Source organism: Elaeis guineensis, chromosome 12 (assembly GCF_000442705.2).
Source record: "Elaeis guineensis isolate ETL-2024a chromosome 12, EG11, whole genome shotgun sequence".
In the NCBI taxonomy this organism is placed as follows: domain Eukaryota; kingdom Viridiplantae; phylum Streptophyta; class Magnoliopsida; order Arecales; family Arecaceae; genus Elaeis; species Elaeis guineensis.
Window position 1 is genome coordinate 94,571,194 of NC_026004.2, and position 18,798 is coordinate 94,589,991.

At 37.3% G+C, this 18,798-nt stretch overlaps 1 protein-coding gene across 7 annotated transcripts; it reads left to right on the top strand.

Moving 5' to 3' along the window:
* Positions 1-10,943: 10,943 nt before the first annotated feature.
* On the top strand, positions 10,944-18,068 carry LOC105034306 (protein FAR1-RELATED SEQUENCE 5). 7 transcript variants are annotated; one of them, XM_073247119.1, is made up of 5 exons: positions 10,944-11,090; positions 12,087-14,242; positions 14,328-14,451; positions 17,320-17,559; positions 17,758-18,068. In XM_073247119.1, the coding sequence occupies exons 2-3, from the start codon at positions 12,105-12,107 to the stop codon at positions 14,365-14,367; spliced, it is 2,178 nt and encodes a 725-aa protein (XP_073103220.1). In that variant the 5' UTR covers positions 10,944-11,090; positions 12,087-12,104; the 3' UTR covers positions 14,368-14,451; positions 17,320-17,559; positions 17,758-18,068. The 7 variants fall into 7 exon arrangements, with proteins under 7 accessions (XP_073103220.1, XP_073103221.1, XP_073103218.1 ...); XM_073247120.1 differs by having other exon boundaries at positions 17,766-18,068; XM_073247117.1 differs by having other exon boundaries at positions 17,485-17,559.
* Positions 18,069-18,798: the final 730 nt, after the last annotated feature.

The window sequence follows — 18,798 nt, forward strand, 5'->3', positions numbered from 1 at the left end:
CGACCCTTTAAGAAAGGGAAGAAGAAGAACAAGAAGAAGAAGAATAAGAAGGTGCAGCTGCATGCTGAAACATCTGCATAGGGTCAGACCAAGAAGCGTAAGCCCGACCAGAGCCAGGCGGAGTGCTTCTTTTGCAAGAAGCAGGGGCACTGGAAGAGGAACTGTCCTCTATACATTGCTTCCCTAGACCCGAACAGACCGAAGAAGAAGCAAGGTACTTATATGATAACACCTTGCAACTTTTTCATTTGTGATACTACTGTCTGGGTATTAGATACCGGATGCCCTTATCATATTTGCAATTTGATGCAGGGTCTGCAGGTCAGTAGGAGATTTGATGAAGGCAAGAGATTTCTGAACGTTGGAGATGGAAGCAAAGTTCCAGTTCTAGCATTAGGAATCATGAACCTTGTAATCAATTCTTGAAACGTAATTCTGAGTGAATGTCACTATTGTCCAAGCTTTTTATTAAATATTATTTCTGTAGGCTTTTTGGCCATGAACGGTTATCAATTTTTAATAAAAGGAAACGTTTGCAATATCATTTTGAATGATGTTACAATGTTTGTTGGACAACTTAATAATAAAATTTACTTTCTATCACAATCTGTTAATGTAGTTTAAACCTCCGGTAAACGTCCTAGAATAGATAATATGTCAGAAGTCTACTTTTAGCACTGTAGGCTAGGTCATATCAATAAGAACAGGATAAAGAAGTTGGCTCAAGAAGAAATTCTTAAAGTAAGTGATTGTGAATCACTTCCAACCTGTGAGTCCTGTCTTCTTGGTAAAATGATCAAATCATCTTTTACTGAAAAAGGTGAGCGAGCCAGTGAACTCTTGGGTTTGGTACATTCTGATGTATGTGGACCCATGAGCTCAAGTGCAAGAGGTGGATATTTCTACTTCATAACCTTCACAGATGACCTATCGAGGTATGGGTATGTCTATTTAATGAAGCATAAATCAGAGTCGTTTGAAATGTTTAAACTATTCCAAAATGAGGTAGAAAAATAAACTGAAAAGTGTATTAAAACTCTTCAATCTGATCGAAGAGGTGAATACCTTTCCAATGATTTTCTGACATATCTTGGGGAGAATGGGATTCTCTCTCAGTAGACTCCTCTTGGAACACCACAACATAATGGTGTATCTGAAAGGAGGAATCGGACCTTGTTGGACATGGTTCGATTCATGATGGGGTTTGCTGGTCTGCCGATCTCCCTCTGAGGATATGCGCTCGAATCGGCTTGTTACCTTCTAAATAGAGTTCCAAGTAAGTCTGTAACCAAAATGCCATATGAGATATGGATAGGACATAAGCCAGTACTCTCACACCTTAGGGTTTGGGGGTGTTCGGCTTATGTTAAACGTTTAATTACGGACAAGCTTGGACCTAGGTCTGACAAGTGTAATTTTATAGGGTACCCAAAAGAGACCAAAGGGTATTACTTCTACCTAGCTGATGAGCAAAAAGTGTTTGTCAGTCTTAAGGCAATCTTTTTGGAAAAGGAGTTCCTTGGTGAAGGGACTGTTGCCTCTAAGGTCGAACTTGACGAAGTTCGACAGGTGGAAAAACTGACACAAGTTGCTGAACCTGAACTGGATTTGGTTAGATCAGATCCGAAGCCCATTGTTTAAGTACCCTTAAGGTGATCTGGTAGAGTACCACGTCAACCGGACAGATACTATGGTTTCTTGATCCAAGATGGCGATCCTATCAAACTTGATGAAAATGATGAGGATCCGATCACCTACATGGATGCAATGCAGAGACCTGACTCTAAGAAATGGTTGGAGGCCATGAAATTCGAAATGGAGTCCATGAAGGTCAACGATGTATGGACATTGGTTGACCCACTCGAAGGAGTAAAACCCATAGGGTGTAAGTGGGTCTTCAAGAGGAAGAGAGGCGCAGACGGAAAGGTGAAAACCTATAAAGCCCATCTGGTTGCCAAGGGATATCGTCAACGTTATGGTATAGACTATGATGAGATATTTTCTCCTGTGGTAATGCTCAAATCCATTCAGATTATGCTTGTGATAGCTGTCCATCTGGACTATAAAATCTGGCAGATGGATGTGAAGACAGCTTTCCTAAATGGAGAGCTAGATGAAGAGGTGTATATGATACAACCTGAAGGATTCACATCCACAGATGAGTCTAAGGTGTGCAGGCTATAGATCCATTTATGGACTTAAGCAGGCATCACGAAGTTGGAACATACATTTTGATAAGACGATCAAGACGTATGGCTTCATTAAGAACGGAGAAGAGCCATGCATTTATAAGTGGGCTAATGGTCCAGTAGTAGTATTTCTTGTATTGTATGTGGATGGCATTCTCTTAATCGAGAATGATGTCCCTGCATTATAGGGAATAAAGATTTGGCTGTCGTCACAGTTCTCTATGAAGGATCTGGGAGAAGCTTCCTACATCCTAGGGATGAGGATCTATAGGGATAGATCTAAAAGGTTGCTTGGTTTATCCCAGTCTACGTACATAGATACTATGCTGAAGAGGTTCAGCATGGAGAATTTTAAGAAAGGCTATCTTCTGATAGGCCATGAAATTTCTCTCTCGAAGAGGGATTGTCCGACAATACCTCAAGAGAGAGAGCGTATGGGTAGGATTCCATATGCTTCGGCAGTGGGATCTATCATGTATGCCATGACATGTACACGACTAGATGTGGCATACTCACTAGGGGTAGTGAGTAGATACTAATCTGATCCAGGGGAGAATCACTGAAAGGTTGTTAAAACTATCCTGAAGTATTTAAGAAATACTAAGGACCAGTGGCTTGTTTATGGTGAATCGGACTTGAGACTTATAGGGTTTACAGACTTTAGTTTCCAGTCTAATTATGATGACAGTAAAAGTGTGTCGGGATTTATTTTTACCCTTAATGGTGGGGCTATCTACTGAAAAAGTTTCAAGCAGCACACAGTGGCTGATTCAGTTTGCGAGGTGGAGTATGTCGCTGCATCAGATGCTACCAAAGAAGCGATGTGGCTGAAAAAATTCATCACCGAGCTCGGAGTAGCACCCTCCCTTGTTGGTCCAGTTCTGCTCTACTGTGACAGCTCTGGAGCCATTGCTCAGGCGAAGGAACCAAAGGCACACTAGCGGACGAAGCATATTCTGCGTCGCTACCATCTCATCTGGAAAATTATGGATCGAGGTGACGTCGATCTTCAAAAGATCGACGGAAAGAAGAACCTGGCTGACCCATTCACTAAAGCCATTGCGGTGAAGGAGTTCGACAACTACAAGTCGAAGATGGGTATTAGATACTGCATCGATTGGCTTTCGGCCAAGTGAGAGATTGTTGGGAATAGTGTCCCAAAATCAATCGTCAGTCTGTTGATGGTTGTGCTCATTTTTATATTTATACATAAATTATGAATTAATAAAAATTATTTTGGCTTTTTTTATCATAAAATGTTTCATCTTCTAATGAACTCCTATGTTGTGGTGAAGTCCTTAGGACTATTTAGACTCGACAAAGGAGGATTTGTCGTTTAGTCTTTAAATCTGTTCGTGACCAAATGATACGTTGTTACCAAGGATGACAATGTTTATCAAACATAGATCGTTGTGTACCATATAGGTTGGTTGTCCTCTTAACCAATGAGTGTAGAGACACTGGTATGACATACAGGTGAGATGTAAGGGTACATCTGCACTGAACGTGACCGACTTTGGAGCTATTTCTGCTGTCAATATTTGCTCCGATGGAATATGGGTATAAATATCCCTCCAACTTGAGACCGCCACGGTGACTTGCAAGCAACTCACTGCACTTAGGCACTGGACTTCCTGAATTTTTAATTCAGTGATGGAAGGCTGCTGGGTGTAGTCAAGTACTTGACTTGTTGGTGCGTGTGTCAAGATGGGATTGACCACTTCAGTTTAGGAGCTGTGTACAGTCGTGTTTCAATTTGGCAAAATCTTGGCCAGGGTAGTCCTTGTGAGGAGTCACAGGACTGTTTGAGTTGAGCACGATTCGGATGATCTGATCAGGATTGACAGTTTAACCCTGAGTCGTTCTAAACACAGAGGTCAAAAGGATGAATTATACAGTAACCATATTCACGTAGGTTCTGAGTGTTGCGATTGTGACCATTCAACCTATCTGGTCATCGGATACCATTGCTAGATGGTCACTTCGATTAGTACAGAAATTGGTTCATGTGCTACCGACTTAGGTTCGAACCTGCGGGGTCACACACATTAGAGGTTCTTATCTGATCTGATGGTTGATGTAGAATCCTACATGTTTGAGACTCAGTGATCGAGAATCAGGATTCTCTGATCACGAGTTCCACACATTATAGGTACCAGGGTCAAGAGTCTCACTGGTTGGGATTCTTCGATCAGGGTTACATATCGATGAATTCTGATGCCCGATTACCCATCGAATTTGGATTCAATATTTATGAGAGATTTAATTAGTTATTTGATCGCTAATTAACTCAATTTGATTGAGTAATTATTTTTGGATCAAGTCCAATTGAATTGGATTCAGTTGGGTTTGACCCGATTAGGTTAAGAGTTGACCTAATCGTCGAGATGGTTTGATCCCTGATTTGATCAGGAGTTGGGCTTAATCAATTCCTGATTTGATTAAGATTTTATTGATTCTAATTAAGCCTAATTAAGTTGGGTTTAAATTAGTCTAATTGGACCTAACTTATTTGGTTCAATTAGGTTGGTTTAAATAATTAAACCACCTTGACCCAATCTCCATGCGCCACCTCACTTCCATTACACCCATTTGGATTCATGAGAAGGAACTTCTCATGAATTTTTTCCTCACGCCAAGCCCTCTCCACGCCCTACTTTAATGTGCCAATTGATTGGCCATTCAAATTCAAAATAAAGTTTGAATTTGAATGGGCAATCAATCTTTGCACCTTATCCCTTTTTTTTTACGTCCTATTTATTACATGAGAAAAGGTTTCTCATGAAATCACTCCATGCATAATTTAAGCCATGCCTTATGCCTTTAGTGGATAAGGGATGAGTTGGTGTCCATTTGAATTCAAAATTTGATTTGAATTCAAATGTGCAATTATTCATCTTTATCCTTTCTTTTGGATAAGACGTTTGACGTTGTTATAAAAGGAAGAGAAGAGTGGGGCATGTAAGAAAAAATTTTTTGAAAAAAAATTCTGGGGCGTGAGAAGTCTTGTGCGTGAGAAGGAAGTCCATATCCTTCCAAGAGAAAAAGAAAGAAAAGTGGGTGCAAGGTTTCCGGTGAGTTCCCTAGAGTTTTAGCCTGGGGTTCGGGAAGTGAGAAAGTGAGCTACGAGTGTCGTGAGCCCATAAAATCTCAGGAAGATCTTCAACATCCTCTCAAGCATGTCTGTTGATGATTTGAAGCATCCAAAAAATCGATAAACATCGATCGAATGAGTTCGATCAGCATCCACCGTCAAAAGGGCTCTACAACGAGCTAGCACTCGTGAGAAGTCGATCAGATCGGGAGCTTCGTGTGGACGATCCGCAAAGTCCAGACATACTGTGTGGCTATATCATGACGATCAGACTCTTTCGATGATGATCAGATTACGGCGATCTACTATCCGCACAAAGGTATTGTGTTCTGAACACATTACAGTAAAGTATTTACTGTTCGAATTTGAATTTCAAATTTAAATGAATGCATACTATATATCATATTTAGATCCTAGTGTAGGATAAATTTATGTTAATTAATTAGATTAATTAATATTTTTTCACTATAAAATCATAATTTTGAAAAAAATTTAAAATTACCATTTTACCCCTACACTAAATTTCTCCACAAAATTGACTAAGCCCAACCCCTGATCAGATCAGGGACCAAACCACCTCGATAATTAGGTCAACACTTAACCTAATCGGGTCAAACCCAACTAAATCCAATTCAATTGGACTTGATCCAAAAATAATTACTCAATCAAATTGAGTTAATTAGCGATCAAATCACTAATTAAACCTCTCATAAATACTGAGTCCAAATTTGATGGACAATTGGACATCAAAGTCTATCGATATGAAACCTTAATCGAAGAGTCCCAAACCAGTGGGACTCTTGACCCCGATACCCAAAATGTGTGGAACTCGTGATCAGAGAATCCTGATTCTCAATCATAGAATCTCTGAGCATAAGGACTCTTGATTGAAGAGTCTCAGTCCAGTGGGACTCTTCACTAGCCATCAGATCAGATAGGAACCTCTAATGTGTGTGACCCTGCAGGTTCGAACCTAAGCTGGTAGCACAGGAACCAATTTCTGTACTAATCGAAGTGACCATCTAGCAATGGTATTCGATGTCCGGATAGGTCGAATAGTCACAATCGCAACATTCAGAACCTACGTGAATATGGTTACTATATAATTCATCCTTTTTGACCCCTGTGTATAGGACGACTCAGGATTAAACTGTCAACCCTGATCAGATCATCCGAATCGTGCTCAACTCAATCAGTCCTATGACTCCTCACTAGGACTACCCTGGCCAAAGTTTTGCTAAATTTGAACACGACTGTATACAACTCCTGAACTGGACTGGCCAATCCCATCTTGACACACGCACCAACAAGTCAAGTACTTGACTACATCCAGCAGCCTTCCATCACTGAATTAGAAATTCAGATAGTCCAGTGCCTAAGTGCAGTGAGTTGCTTGCAAGTCATCGTGGCAGTCTCAGGTCAGAGGGACAGTTATATCCATATCCCATCGAAGTAAATCTTGACAGCAGAAAAAACTCCAGAGTCGGTCACGTTTAGTACATATGTACCCTTATATCTCACCTGTATGTCATAGCAGTATCTTCACACTTCTTGGTTAAGAGGACAACCAACTCATATGGCACACAACGACCTATGCTTGATAAACGTTGTTGTCCTTGGTAACAACGTATCATTTGGTCGCGAACAGGTTTAAGGACTAAACGACAAATCCTCCTTTGTCGAGTCTAAATAGTCCTAAGGACTTCACCACAACACAGGAGTTCATTAGAAGATGAAATAATTTGTGATGAAAAATACCAAAATAATTTTTATTAATTTATAATTCATATACTAATACAAGAAAGAGCACAACCGTCAACAGACTGACGATTGGCTTTGGGATATTATTCCCAACATTGACGCCCCTCATCCCTTAGTCATCCTTCCTTATCTTGGTCTCTCTTTCTATTTGAATTCGATTCAAATAAAGAAAGGGATAATGTTGGACCTATTTTTGTGTGACAAAAATATGGAGAAAGATGTGAGGCATGCGCAAATTAAAAGAGGAGTTTTCTTTCTTGTCGATGGACACCTTCTTAATGCCTCCCGTCCTCTTTTCTTCTTCAATATGCCCCATGATCTAATGAGATCAGATCTAGAGAGAGAATAGAGATAAAAAAGAAGAGAAGAAAATGTGTTTTCTTTCTCTTCTTGGCATTTGATTCAGATCCTGTCAGATCTGCGCTCGTGCATCCTTCATCTTGTTCAAGTTTTAGAACAAGATTCAGATTCAAAGTTGAGGAGCAAGGCTTGGAAGGTTATAGCACACCGATGGTCTCGATACTTCGATCAGACATCTCTTTGTGGATACTAGTAGAGGTTGAGCATCTGTGTGGCTATGATTTGAATTTTGGACATCCTTAAGATCCAAAGGTATAGAGATCAGATCTCTGATATTTCTTCTGATGACTTTTATTTTTTATTTTAGATTTTAGATCATGGTGACATGTTCGCATTAAGATCCAACACGTAGTTTACAGATGAGATCTAGTGTATTTTTGAATTAAAAAGGTTTTAATTTAATTTACTTCCACTGTATATAAATTGTTTATGAAAAAATTTTGAGCTACACGCATGAAACTATCACTTTCTTACAGAATTAGATCAAATCAATGTTTCAAGCAATTATGAGATTGGATAGAGTTCTAATTACTTTAGATCAGATATAATTTAATTTGATCTAATTTTATTAAGACTTAATTGGGTTAATTATCCAAGTTAAATTTGGACAAGAATCCTAATTAGATTAGGATCAGCAGTCTTTTCGAAATTAGTTCGAATCGAATTCGAATTGGATTCGAATTGAATTCAAATCTGATTTGATCTACTTAGCCACATTTTTCAGTGATTCTCTCACCATGTGGGCCAACCACAATGGTGGAAAGTTCTTTTGTGGCATGTAGCATGGAGAGAGAGGCGCAAGTTAGCGCCTCTTCTACTTGGCTTAGGAATCCTTGCATGTTAAGAAGTTTGGATTTGATTCAAATATGAAGAGTTCTATTCCTAACACAAGAAGGTGTTTGATTTGATCTAGAACCTCTTGTCTATTTAAGAAGAGGTGTGGAGGAGTAAATCAATCAACCATCCAATCTAGGCATGAGCAAGGCTTGGGCATGGAGCCTTCCTTGGGCGTCCTCTCTTCTCCTGGGTGTCTCTCTCCTCCTAGCCATCCTCCCTCCTCTTGTGGTGGCATGTGGGCTGTTCTAAGGCTTTGAGATTAGATCTCAAAAGTTCATCTCCTTCCTCTCCAAAAAAAATGTTCATCCCTCTATTCTGCATTACTTGACGTGCACACGAAGTAGAAGATCCACACATCTGGATCTTACGAAGCAATTCGATCAAGGAACTAGCTTCTTCAACCTTGATCCTTTTCCACTACGAATCAAGGTAAGATTTCATAAATATTTTGAAAATTTTAATTGCTAATTTATTCTCTCTTCCTGACATCTGATCTAATCGGATGGAATTTTTTCTTTAGGAGAATATAAAGCCTCTGATCAAATTAGGCCTCGTGTGGATACCCGTAGAGATCGGACACATATGCAGCTACAACAGAATCTGAAGACATCCACAGATCCGGATTTGAAAAGAAATTCTATGATTCAGGTATGTGATTTGATCATAAATAAATTTTTAATCTTTGAAATCAGATACTTTATGTTTTATTTATCATCATATGAACTAGATCAATAGGTATAAGATTTTGATCTATGCATACGTAGGATTAAAACTGTTTTAATCTTGATTTTTTTTTTGTTATTTAAATTTTAAAATTATTTTAAAATCTACATGCAAAATATCTAAAATCTAACAGCTGAGGTCATTAGAAGGCCAATGTCATCAGAAAGTCAAGCTCAACAAGAGGCTGACCTCATTAGGAGGTCGAGATCATCAATTGGCCGACCTTATTAGGAGGCCGAGCTCAACAGAAGGCTGAAATTATTAGATGATCAATCTCATCAGAATGCTAATCTTTGACACATGGCAATATCAGAAAACATCAGCCTCATACCCATCTCCGACCTGTGCAATTTGCATTAGCGAGACATCAATTTTAGCTGACCTATAGGAGAAATATCATCATATCACATAAGCTAAACTAAAGATTCACCATCACTACTTTAAGCCACATCAGATTATTACCGATATGTCGATATATTACTCGATTCCCAGCAAAGGGACATCGGATTTGATCAATTTCATCAAATTTAGCTGATCTCACTCTTAGAGCCATTAAGGCTTCAAGCTAGTTATCTTCCAGCAATGTTACAGCTGTCTTCTAGCTATGTTATAGCTACTCTTCATATGGGATAAACAACCCACGATCTTTATGCAGGTGGCTATTCTATTATAACAAACTAATAGTCTAACAAATTTCAAACGACCTAACAAACTCTAGGTGGTTATCTGTAACCATCTAATAAACTCATAACAGCCTAATGGCCTAGGCAAGCTTCCTCTATATAAAGGGGAGCAGGGTATCCTCCAAAAAAAAATCAAGTCGTAACTCATAGAGTCTAGACTCTGATGAATGCTTTCTCCCACTGAAGGAAATCAAAATTCTCACTCTTCTCACTCAAAATCCCTCTCTTTGCCTTCCGTTTTCTCTGTTTCCATCATCTGTTCTCAAAATTCCGACTGACTTAAGCATTAGAGGATCTTAAATCGAAAGGTACCCCCATTGTTTTAGGATTTATTTTGCAAGCTTATTCATGGTCTATATCAACTCGACCCTCAGCAGCTCTCTAGCTTGATTCAAGATCGACCTCATCTACTTTCTTCTGGAGCCTTGTAGCAATATATCCTTAAAATATTTTATCTTTTTTTCTTTCTATAAGATTCGAACTAACTAATAAATCCAGTCCCTAGCTGGTTATGGATATGATATTTAGTTCAACCTATAGGCCTATTTTTAACTAGCTGTATTGATCTAATCTAATGAATCCAGTGAGATTTTCAATCCATTCATTTAGAAAGGCTTTAAATTCCTCTATAATCAATCCTATCCTACATTCAAATATATAAGATTTATAAGTTTAAGATAAAATTCATAATGGAATGTAGATTTTAATCTTATAGGATAATAGATAAATTTTATTGAGAGAAAAATTTTATGTTACTAATTTTATCATATATTTGGATGACGAATTAGGAATTTCTATCTTATCCTTCTTTCCTTCCATTCTCTCTTTATCTCTTTTATATCAAAATAATAAACTTATTATTATCAAAATCTAATATTAATTATCATAATTATTGCTGGAAGAAAAATCTGATGTTACTAATCTTATCATATATTTGGATGACAAATTAGAAATTTCTTCTCCATCCTTCTTCCCTTCCCTTCTCTTTCTATCTCTTTTGTATCAAAATAATAAGCTTATTATTATCAAAATATTATATTAATTATTATAATTATTTTTTTGATAAAATATTAATCATTATAATTATAAATAATTTATATCAAGAAAAAGTTAATGTATTTATATATTTTTAGAATTTAAAGTCAAAATCAGTTTAAATTAGGGAAAACGAAGATTTGAACTCAAAATTTTTACATGAACCAACCACTACCTCTATCACAGTTCAGTTACAGGGCCCTGCGTCTACAATAACTTATTTAAACTCTTATATATATATATATATATGAATACCCCAGACCAAACCCTAGCCATCGTCTCAGCTTCCCTATTCAGCCGCTTCAAGCCTTGCACCCGAATGCCTGAGGACGGAAAAAACAGAGGAAAAAACGGGGGAAAACATCGGAAAAATCGACACAGCAAAGGAAACTCGGAAAAAATTAAAAGGTAACACCTTTTCTCAATTGATCGTTTTTTTGTTTCTTTTCGCTTCTTATTCTTTTCATTTCATTCTCTTTTTCGGAGATCTGTGGGGAAGGAGAGCACCTGAGAGAGATTGGAAGGGTTTCTTAGGAGGATTTTGTCCGAGTTGTGGCTGTGTGAGCGGCAGAGGGCGGCGACGAGGAGGTTGAGGGCCGGGTCGCTGAGGAGGGCCTTGCGGCTGCCGGCGGAGGCGGAGGTCGGCGAGGAAGGAGAGGGGTAGGGCGGCGGCAGGGGATGGGGAGGAGCAGATGGCGCAGGCGAAGAGGGGGTCGGAGACGATGGGGGTACGAAGGTAGAGCCCGACAACCGGAGGAAAAAATAATGACCATCGGAGGACATTTTTTTTCCTATGGGCTTAGCTACTCACTTCGTTCTTTTATCCCATAGTTCAATCACCCAGACAGTGGCTAGGAAAGGAGTCAGGATTTTTACCTTGAGGATCCATTGATCCTATAGGATTTGGGCCATTCGTATCCTTTCCAAACAGGCCCTTATTCTTACCTCCCTGCTTTGCGTACTCTGACTAGGAGACGATGAGGAATATTTGATATCTTTGATTTCTCCTTTATTAATTGCCCTGGGTTTTTGTTTCTGTTGTAATTTTAAATTGACACCCACAATTATTCATTCGTGATCTTGATTTGAGTTAGGTTTTGATGCTGCTGCAGAAGTTTGATCAGTAGTTGCATACAAGTTGTTGAGATTTCCCATATAAGTTGCACCAGAAGTTTTAATGCTTTCTTCTTTTTCATTTTGGTTGAATCCTTCATCTGTGCAGTTTGTGACTAGCCTGTTATTTCTCCATCTGTGTTGCCTCTTGATGAATTGTCTTCCTTTTCTTTTTCTCCGAAGAAGTCTCTCTCTTCATAATTAGTTTCTAATCCTTCGTTTTTATATATCTGTTTTTGCCCTTAATTGGCATAAAAATGTCATTTTCTCCCACTTTTCTTTCCTTCCAAGGTCTGGGCCTCCGAATTCATGGAGGGAACTTTAAGCGAAGATGATGGATTGATAAGAGAGAGCAACATGGACCTTAATGACAACACTGCTGACCCTCACATGTCACTAGCTCTGGATGCTCTTGGAGTTGAGCTGAACAACCCAATCACATCGCAACTCCTGCAGTTGGATAATTCTGACATAATGGAACCAATAATCGGCATGGAGTTTGAATCTGATGAAGCTGCAAAGGAATACTACATAGCATATGCCAACCGTGTAGGGTTTGGTGTCCGCATGAATAAGTCACGTCGCTCGAGGAAGGATGACACTGTGATCATGCGGCGTTTTGTGTGCACGAGGGAGGGATTCCATTCGAAGAGGGTAATCTACGATGATGGAAAGAAGAAGAGGAAGCGGGGAACCACAAGGGAGGGGTGCATGGCCATGATTGAGGTCATTCGTAAGGATCATGGCAAGTGGGTTGTTACAAAGCTTGTGACAGAGCACACCCATATGGTTGCATTACCTGGTAAAGTCCGACCGCGTGATGATAAAGCAATCATACTGGGTAACGTGGGCTTTCTGCATGGAGAATCGAGTGGAGGTTTTAATAATCTAAAAAACTTCAATAGAGGAATAAGAGTTAACCCCTTTGGTGAAGGTGGAGAAGCTCAGGGCCTCTTGGAGTATCTGAAGAGAATGCAAGCTGAGAACCCTGCTTTCTTTTATGCAATTCAAGTTGACAACAATAATTGTATGACTAATGTCTTTTGGGCTGATGCTAAAGCTAGGATGGGTTATCAGTACTTTGGTGATGCTGTTACTTTTGACACAACATATAAGAAAACAAAGTACATGATGCCGTTTGCGACATTCAGAGGTGTGAACCATCACTTGCAGAGTGTTAACTTTGGGTGTGCTTTGCTAATGGATGAGACAAAGGGTTCCTACGTCTGGCTGTTGGAGACATGGGTTGCAGCCATGGGTGGACAGCATCCGGTGTCATTAGTTACTGACCGAGATAAGGCTATGGAAGGAGCTATTATGAGGGTATTCCCTAACACTCGTCACCGTTTTTGCAAGTGGCACATTTTAAGTAGATGCAAGCAGAAGCTATCAGATGTTTATCTGAAGCATGTCACATTGAAGAGGGATTTGAAAGAATGCATTAATGAATCTGAAACGATTGAAGATTTTGAGACTCGTTGGGAGTACATCCTTGACAAATATAACCTGTGGGATAACTCTTGGCTGCAGTCACTCTATGATATTCGCCGACAGTGGGCTACTGTCTATCAGAAGGATACTTTCTTTCCTGAACTAACTGTATCTCGAAGATCAGAGAGCCTGAACAAGTTTTTCAAGAAACATTTTAATGCAAAAACCTCTCTACTTGTATTTATCTCACTATTTGATCAACATTTGGCATCTCAGTATGAGAAGGAAGCCCAAGCAGATTTTACTACTGTATATTCGAAGCCTCTTCTGAGAACTCCATCACCAATGGAGAAACAAGCTGCTGGTGTCTACACAAAAGCAGTATTTGATAAATTTCAGGAGGAGTTTGTTGAATCACTAGGTTATTATGTTGACAAAATTGAGGATGACCCCATTATCAAGTATAGTGTGTCCAAGGAGGAGGATAATCATAGAACCTACATTGTCTGTTTTAATGAGTCTGACAAGAAAGCAAACTGTAGCTGTTGTAAGTTTGAGTACTGTGGAATTCTGTGTAGGCATATTTTAAGGGTTTTCTTTATTGTTGGAGTTCGTATTCTTCCAGAGGAGTACATCTTGAAGCGATGGACTAGGAATGCCACAAGCAATGTTGTTCTAGAAGAGCGAGTGATCGATCCAGGGCTTAGTTTTCAGGAACAACTGATTGCTTGGTACAATGATCTTTGCCTTGATGCTGTCAAATATGGCATGGAAGGGGCTATATCTTCAGATATATATAAGATTGCAAAGGTTGCACTGCAAAAAGCTTTTGCAGAAGTTGTTGCTGCCAAAAACATGCAAAGGAAGGGGCAGCAAAATATGCAGAGATTCGCAAGGCTGCAAAAGATGCAATACAAAATGCCTCTGCCAAAGTTGCAACCGAAGAAGACTCCTGGAAGAGTAGCACCACAAGATGAAGTTAATAGAAGTAAAAGAAGCACAAAAGATGATTCAGTGTATGGATCAGTACCACAATCTTTTTTTGTGTTTTTGCTTATCCAGATATACAACTAACTTTTCTCCCATATCAAATTGTGGCAGAGATGCAAGCGATTCTCATTTAAATGGTGATACCCATTGATGAAGTTGCATTTTCTTATGTTATTTCAACTTTTTTGTACATAGTTGATGACATAGTCACACTCTCATGACAGTTATTTCAGAGGTATGTGAATATGCTACCTAATATGCATATTTTTCTCAAATATGTATCTAAAAGATCTAGGTTATTTGCTGCTTAAAGTAGCATGTCCATGAGAAAGCTATTGGTCTTGCTTGTTAGATGAGACACTTCTCATGTTAGCTTTATCATTTATGACTTTGGAACCATTTATATGCTTCCTTGTCATGGGTTTCTACCGTCTCTATATACACTTTTAGAGCTTACGGTTGCTGATATTCATGCAACACTTCCCATTTGTTATATGAATCATTCATTTCTGTGGCGAGCTTGCATAGAGATCATAACTATTTGAAGAACATTTTTCTTTTTCGGTCATATTAATAAACCTTGTTTCATCAGCTCTCATGGGAAATATTACTTCCACAGTCTTATATGATTGCACACACATATTGTGCTAGCTAGTCTGCTGCATTATTACCTTTCATGAGGATCTATATATTTTGGTGTTCACCGAAAGGGCCTCTATATGTATTGGAAGGTAGTTTGTTATAAGGGCAAGTCCAGAAAGAATTAAATTTGTGATACGTAAGGATTTCACCACTTCACAGTTTTAACAAATTCTAGTACACATTCTAGTTGTTATTATACAGCATTTGGTGCTGCTCTGCACACATTTAATTGAATTAATCATTAACTTTTGGTTTGAAAATTTCCATCATTGTCTGTCTTCTTTTCTTTTCCTAGGAAACAAGTATAAATTGATAATTCTGAAAACATTATAGTAGGTCTTGCAAATGGCTCATTTAGTAGGTACATTGTCTAGACGAAAGCTATTGCATTGCATTTCAGTGTATGCATTAAACTTGGAAAAAAGCGGCAATAATTTCTTTTAGCTATCCTTGTTTTGGAATATTATGGTATTAATATGAGTTCACATGCAGTGTCTATCTTTATATTTGAAGGGAAAATACTAAAGCTCACTAAATTTGCAAGAATAAAGCAGAAATACGGCTGGAGATATATTAGCTATGTGTTCTGTCAACTATTGATCTTTTTTTCCATCCGCTAGGCAGCAGTAAATGTTAAACCATAATAACTACAAATCATGCTCTAGATAACATTTATTAGGTGCCCTTTTGGTTGTATTGAAAAAATACATGTTGATTGTTATCTAGATCATGCTTTGTGTTTATTGTTGTTCAATTTATAAATTTTCTGTTACTCTTTTTTTCCCTCTTACCAGCAAAAGAATGTTATCCGATATTGAAAGGGATTGTATATAATTTAGAGTTTGCCCCCATATTGAGGAGATAGGTCAAAGCAGCAAGAAAATGATAGAAATAGTCTAACCATTTGCCACTTGCACCCCCGAAAACCCAGTACAGGACATATAAAGGAAAGTAAAAGTCTGATAAGGATATGTTTGGTTGTTTGGGAAACATTCAGAAAGGAAAAAAGAAAAAAAAAGGGAAAACAAAAGGTTTTCCGAGAATAAAAGTTAAAATTGAACCAATTTTGGAAAACCTATTTCTGTATCATTTTTGTTTTCCTACAATTTAAAAAGTTGGAAACTCAAAATTCTGAGAAACTTCAGTTTCCCCATGCATTTTTAAATCAAGCAAAGATACCCTAAACCATGTCAAGGACATTTCTTAACAAAGGATTTGTGGAATCCTGATGTTTAAATCCTTCCAGGTACTCCTAGCCAGAGCTTAAGTGTACCTGTTGTCTGTGTCATGTTAATGTTCCTGATTCATAAAGTTGCTGCATGATCAAGATCTGGAAATAAATCATCTCAGAGGGAAGTAGGAAAGAAACTTCTTTTCTAGTTTAGTTGTCATGGGGCCCGAAAAATATTCTTACTAGGACAAGTTTATGTTACTTATTTTGTTAGTTATGATTTGTTAGATTTCATTAAGGGATGAAAACAAATTGATGTTTAGGATCTTGTCTATTGTGGGAGGGGGGTAGGCGAGTCTCACAACATACAAGTTTTCTCAAAGAATAATTTGTGTGCTTTTGTTTTTCTTTCAACACATCTTGCAACTATAGAATTGTTTTAATTTGGTAGAGCTAACAACAACAATCGAAATGGAGCATCTATATGTATGTATGTATGTGTACGTATATATATGTATGTATATATGTGTATATATATGTATGTGTGTGTGTGTATGTATATGTGTATGTGTATGTGTATATGTATATGTATATATATATGTATATGTATATGTATATATATATATATGTGTGTGTGTATGTATATATATGTATATGTGTATATATATATATGTATATGTGTGTGTGTACGTACATGCAGGTATGTTTGTATCTATGTGTGTATCTATATATGTATGTATCTTTATGTATATATGTGAATGTATCTATGTATGTATATACATGTATGTATCTATATAGATATATATGTATGTATCTATGTATGTATATCTTCACAACTGGAAAAATTCACATCACGAGGTATCTTCTTCATTTCATGATCCCATGCATATACAGCTTATGTTTTGGTTCTACCATTGCTATTATTAGTTTTCACTTGACTTTATTATATCTACTAATGGAACCGGACTTAGCTCATGTAACAACTAGTCTGTACTAATTAATTATGTTAGTTTGTACCAATTGTTTTTGCAATTTTTTCCTCTATTTCTTGGATAGCATTATGCTCTATTTGATTGTTGTCAGACTAGTTGGTTTCGTCTACTGCTCACCCCTTACCATTAGTACTAATTGATGAGAATTTTTTTTTTTATTCAATAAATGGTTCATTAATCATTATAGTTTGAGCTGTTAATTTCTTTTGTTCTTTTTGTATTTTTATAGTGTTCATGTAATGTTTTCCTTGAAAGTGCATAAGCCTTCTTATGGTATTTTGCATGTGACTCTTATCAGATTCCATTTGGGAGATTGGAATATGACTATTACACATAGTTGACAACATGGAGACACACACCTGCAAGCTTTGTGCATTCTTCTGGCCATTTATGATTACTAATCAAATATACCATTAAGAATGATTTTGCTAATAACATATTATTGATCTGGTCTGATTTCCAGGAACAGAAGTCCCCTTTGCGGATGTGCATAATTTTGATGGCAAAATGCAGTGACATGTTATCAGAAATTCTGCTGGTATTCCCTTTGGGGCAGCCATATTGGAATGTTTGTTGCATTTAATTCTGTATATTAAGCTACCCTTTGTAATTCTTTACTAATTATGGCCAGTAAAGTTTCTCTATAGGAACTCTCCCCCACGACTCCCTTGAGCGTGCATTATTTCATACTTGAATAAAATTTGAGAATTTTTTTCATCATTTTATTTGTTTTTAGTGTGGCAGGCAAGGGAGTTGAGGTGTTGGCTGAAGGAAGTCGGAATGTTTTCAGGTATATGAGATAGAGAATAAGGTGAAAAAAGCAGATTGGAGATTGACTCTATTTGGTATATCACTGTTGATTGATTAGTCACTGTATTTATATATTAGGGAGCTATCCTGAATGTTCTTTGATTTGTTGTTTTCCTTGCTTTCTTTCTGTGTCCTGATGATTAAGAGGACGCTCTTGTATAGGAGGGAGAAAGAGAAGTCGAAATGCAGTTTGTTTTGTTTATCCTTTATCAATTTATTTGAACGGACCTTTGAGCATTTGACTTGTCTTCCATTAACGACGCATCAAGGGTATGCTGGGCTCACTATTCGATTCAGAACTGAAATGAATTGAAATGGTCATATCCTCATATATTTGGATTATGGGTAAAATCGAAATGTAATTTGAATACTAAAGAGAATCAAGATATTTTTATTCTCTTGAAATTAAAATGAGATTGGGATTCTTTTTAATCAAACAATCGGATCGGAACAAGAGTTATGTATGTGGATTGGGTTGACTTGTGATCTGATCTAATCTAGTCCATTTAGAATTGTTGTGTGCCTTTTTTTAAAAGGCTGATGGGATTGGGTTAGGTTTTAAAATTGGATCATATTCATTTTTTGGAGTTGAGCCTAGATTTATTGAATTCAAATCCTATTGATCCGTTTAATTTTTGGGTTAGTTTGAAAATTTTTGCTCTCCGACTCGGCTCAATTGGAACCTTATATTCCATTAGAATTTGAATTTGTTTGAGTTTCTAAATTATGATTTATAATTTATATAAATAATATTTTTAAAATAAAAATTGATTTAAAATTATTTTTAAAATTTTTGATATATATATATTTTTTTAAAATTTTTTGTATGTATATTTTTTTAAACATTCAAATTTATGTGGATATTTTTTTAAAATTAATATTTGCATGTATATCCTTATAAAATACGTGATTTATATGTATATATATATTTTATTTTATATATATATATATCCACGTCATCTAACGT